This window comes from Nematolebias whitei, chromosome 23, assembly GCF_014905685.2.
Source record: "Nematolebias whitei isolate Nwh7 chromosome 23, NemWhi1, whole genome shotgun sequence".
Classification (NCBI taxonomy): Eukaryota; Metazoa; Chordata; class Actinopteri; order Cyprinodontiformes; family Rivulidae; genus Nematolebias; species Nematolebias whitei.
This window is the reverse complement of record NC_056520.1, coordinates 3145456-3150341: the sequence shown is the minus strand read 5'-3', so window position 1 is coordinate 3150341 and position 4886 is coordinate 3145456. Positions and strand designations below refer to the sequence as shown.

General features: G+C 40.4%; 1 protein-coding gene across 1 annotated transcript in view; it reads right to left on the bottom strand.

The window, feature by feature from the left end:
• The window catches only part of LOC119428889 (gamma-aminobutyric acid receptor subunit beta-3), a gene marked incomplete in the record, with an annotated part of 92213 nt that overhangs the window by 34180 nt on the left and 53147 nt on the right, over window positions 1-4886 (bottom strand). Inside the window, 1 exon segment of the mRNA XM_037696584.1 lies at window positions 1719-1939. Within this exon segment, the coding sequence (XP_037552512.1) occupies window positions 1719-1939 (221 nt within the window).

The window sequence follows — 4886 nt, the reverse complement described above, 5'->3', positions numbered from 1 at the left end:
TTACAGTGTCTCCCAGCCAGTACGAGTATCCATAGTCCTGATAAGATGTTAGTGTCTCTCAGCCGGTACAGCTCCGATAAGTGTTCACAGAAGTTCTCAGGGGGTTGCGGGGGTTGGACAAAGCAGAACTTCTTTACTTACATATCGAACAGGAGCAATTTATTTGAGGCAAGTTGACCTTCCAAGGCCGAGCGGGGATGCCAGATTCAGATAAATAACAATTGTTTGGGCAGACAGACTCTGGTCCCTGTCTGCCTTCAGTTCTGCTGGAATTCTCAATGGTGAATCCAAACAGCCTGATTTGTGGACATTCTGCCGGTCCGTGCTTTGTTAGCTTTTCTCCAGGGTCGAATCCATCATACCGGTGAGTTCCAGGGAGCTCGAAACACATACGAGTCTGAGAGCTCGAAGCTCGAAGCTCAAATTAATCCATCACATGAGGTTGGCAGCTTTACCAGGGCTGAAACTACTGCTGACATCTTACTAATTTGTCGATATCCTAGGTATCCACCGATCCAAAATCAGAAACCCTGTAACATAAATCCAATTATGCACACGTGTTATCCATGACATACCCAGCTGCGTGCGTCCGCTCGGACATGAGGGCTCTCCAGCACCCTGTCTCTTGTAAAAAAAATTATCAATTGTGTTGAGAGACCAACTGACCAGATCCATAATAATATTTTACGATTCGAAAGATGTGTAAAGAGAGGCTCTGATACACAGGACAAAGAACAAAAGCAGGAGAGCGAAGAAACGTGTCCGTCTTGTTCGAGGGCAAGTGAGAAAAAAAAAGTTTTCTTCCGGTTCTTTGGCAACTAATTGACATTTATTTATCATTTGTGTATATTTGTCAAAATCACTTGACTATGGCCTTCTTATCTGATGAAAAGAATAGAAATTACTAATAAATTTGATGTTTAAATCTCTGCATTACTTTTATCAGTGGCTGCTAATATTTTCTTCTGTAGCTCACGGAAATAGCTATGAATGTACTTTAGGCACGTTCAGCATTGTTCAACATTTCCTCTCACAAACTAACCTTCTCAGCACGTGCTGTTAGCTTCAAAAATACATGCAGAACCACTCGTTTAAATGTGGGCAAACTGCACCGGTGCAAAGAGACTGCCCGGTTTTCAGTAACCTTCACGTTAGAACGCGTATTCTCAAAAACCACCTTTGTATGTGGACGAGACGTACAAGCAGTAAATGTTTTTATTTTAAAATATCTTAAAGTACTGAAGACTGGGCTATACGTATATTTTCACCAGTTTATATGATATCTTACTGAAATGTGTGATTATGTGTATTGTTTTTGAGCATCATAAAGTTTCATGTAAGAGAAGGTGGATCTGTTGTTACCATTTTCTGTTTCCTGTAGGAAGAATTTCTCAGTTACACGCTTGCACTCGCAACAGACAAACTCCAGGAGGAGGATCATTGGCAGGGAGCTGGTAACATGAGGTAGTATAGGGACTTCCTATAGTCAGCAGTGACTACTTCCTGGAGGTGTGGCCAGTTCTCATTTGTACTGGTCTAGGCTCAGCGCTATTTCCAGGGACTTCATGGCGTCTCAGGATGGCCCAGCGAATTTTGTACCTTACATGTGCAGTTAAATTAAACCTTCTGAGAAGGATATCGATCACCCTTCCAGTGTCTGCTTCAGATCATTAGAACACATGTGTCTTACAAGATCAAAAAGGGAAGACGGAACCTACCTGAGCCCGTAGAGGACGGTTCCATCAGGGTGCAGGCGAATCATGCGGTTTTTGACAGTGACTCCGTGAACAAAAGACTTCTTGTCGTTGAGGAAGTAGGTGTCGGGGACCCAAAGCTGGTCGGCGACCCTATTGTCCAGAGTTAAGTTTAGGGGGATTCCTATGTAGGCGAGACGTTTGTCCCTCCAGTACTGCTGGAAGTACATGGTCAGTGTGTAGTCCTACAGAAGGAGCAGAAGGAAAGAAAACTACAATGATGGACTCAAACTTCTCTTTTCAGTAAAACGACTTCATCAGATATTTGAAAGAAACATTATGTTCTTTAAGATGCATAGCAGAGCGCTCTTACAAACTGGAGGGAGCGTGGACCAAGAAGTTCATACACTGCCCCTTTGCCCCCATCCCGTTGGAAACACACTGACCCATTCAGTAATGCGCCGTTGAATTGAGGTGTACTCAATACAACTCGTCTGCAGCAGCTTTAGAGACGACTTTTCATAGAAAATTTCATCCGATGGTCAAAGAACTACTCTCTGTATTTCAGTAATCACGGTACAGCCATAGCGATTCTCAAAGTTAAATTGCACGACATGCAAAAGCCTTTCAAACAAATGTTTTCTCTTCGTTTTATTCAAACAGACTGACACTCGGGCTTTTAAATTCAGTGAATTACCGTCACCTCTGCTCAAATGATGCAGTTTCTGTTGTTAATGGAGTCTTACTAAATGCCAAGATGCAGATATTTGCTTGTCACTTAGAGCCCAGCAAAAGTTTTAGCTTTAAATAAACACAGTTGCGTAACCCTCATGGGTTAGTCTCAGTTTGTTGGGCTAATTCTTTCAAATGCTCCACTGACTGTGTAAGTTTGAGGGTTTTTTGTTATGCTGTTGCTTGGTCTGACAAGACATATATATATATATATATATATATATATATATATATGTGTGTGTGTGTGTGTGTGTGTGTAAACTGTAAATGGTAAATGGACTGTACTTATATAGCACCTTTCTATCTTATCAAGAGACTCAAAGCGCTTTACAACAATCTGGGGAAACTCCTCTGGAAGATAATCTATCCATCCAACCATCCATCCATTGTCTTTACCCACTTCGTCCTTTTAGGGTCACGGGGGTCACTGGTGCCCATGTCCAGCCATCACTGTGCAAGACATGGGGAACGCCCTGGACAGGTCTCCAGTCCATCACAGGGACACGTAGAGACAAATGAGTCGAACAATCGTTCCAGTGTTTCCTCGGTAACATGCCTCTTCCATAGATAAAAATCGTGGACGCCTGTGTTGCGCGCTGTTTCTCCCCAGTTTCTACCGGGGGGGGGGAGGTTGAAGGAATCAGATCGGATCAGTGTGAGGGAAGCGGAGCGCTACCTCTGCTAGCTTTATAGCTAGCGCATTTGGGAAAACACCGCATTCACCGTCTCTCTCACCAAGAGAGTTACCAGAAACATGGATGTTTTTGGTCTGTGGGAGGAAATCAGAATACCCGGAGAGAACATGCAAACTCCACTCAGAAAGGTCCCAGTCCAGGATTTGAACCGGAGACCTTCTTGCTGAGAGAACAGCTCTATCAACTGAGCCACTTTTGTCCAAAAGTGAGAAGTTTTGACTTTGTTCGGTCAAACTAAACTCAGAAATGTGGTTTTGTTGTTACTGCTCAGAGCAATGTGAAACCATATTATTATATTTCACATTAATCTCCCAGCTGTCGTTGTTTAATGTAAACTACCAGCAACAGCTGTAAGCAAAGTTTGATCAACTTTGGCATGACGTAAATTATTCTTTAATATTTGTTTTAAGTGTTTCTGTGCAAAGTTAGACTTTAGTGTTTATTTGCCTTCTGATAATGGTAGTTTCTTTTCAGCACAAATTACTTTTCATTCAACCTTTATTTCTACAGATTAATCCCATTGAGCCTCGGGGACTCATTTACAAGCGAGACCTGATAACTGACTTCTTTATCTGGTGTATTATATTTTAAGCACATAAACACTACTAATGCTAGGAGGCTGTTTTTGATCTATTTAGAAAATAATTGTTTCTCGTCTAATTTTCTATTTATTTCCAATCATTCCCACAGAAATATTATATTCCTGCTTGAAGTTTTAAGGGCCGCACTGAAAGAGCTACAGATAGCTATTGCTGTTAGCGCTTGCAAACAACAGCAAATTTATTTGTAAATAACTTTGTATTGTAAACTTAACAGAAGTATAATAGTTTATAAAGAAGTGTCCACATTAAATGTTAGTGTATTTTAGCAACTGGAACAGTTTAGGATGCCAGCAATCCACGCTGGTCTGGGGTTAGCTGTTAGCTTCTCAAAACGAGGAGAATTAAACTCCATTTCTCTAAACTGAAATTCTTTTTGAAGTTGTCTATAAACAAGTAATAATTATTTTTCCTACAAAATCCCACTTCAAAGCATCTGAAAGTATCGTTTCATTTGTAAAGGCGAAAATACAAAGGATGCCATTTTAAGGTAGCCTGCTAGAACGCTAACACAAATTTAGCCCAAAGCTCATATACAGTATTTTCCGCCCTATAAGTCACAGTTTTTTGCATAATTGACTTTCCCTGTGACTTATAGGCCGAAACGACATATTTATGGATTTTTTTTCCATATTTATAATTTTGTCTGAGATATGACTGTTTTCATTCAGTCTGACTGAAAAAAACTATTGAGCAGTATCACTTTCAGCCACTAGATGGCAGCAGAATAGTAGTAACTGTATGGCATGCCATTGTATCATGTAATAGCTAAATGTGGCTTTAATGACAAATTCAAAAAAGTTCAAGACAAAAACAACTGGAATTTTTTTTATTATACCTTATTTTATACTTGTTTTTGTCTTGAACTTTTATGAATTTACCATGTCCTGGATGACTGAGAATCTTCACCGGCTATTAATGACACAATCGGCTTGCCGTAGAGTTCCCACCTTCATTCTGCTCGCTTCTTGGAAACGTCAAAACAGCTGCACCGCACCGGCAACTAATTTGACCATTAAAGTGCATTTATAGAGCAAACGTTAGACTGCGACACACCTTTGCTATAATTTCTAGCAAACAAATAATTGTTTTTAGGCGTTTATCTTGCTAAATACTTAACTTGCAAGTTAAATATTTAGTTAGCAAACTACATATTTAGGTGTAAA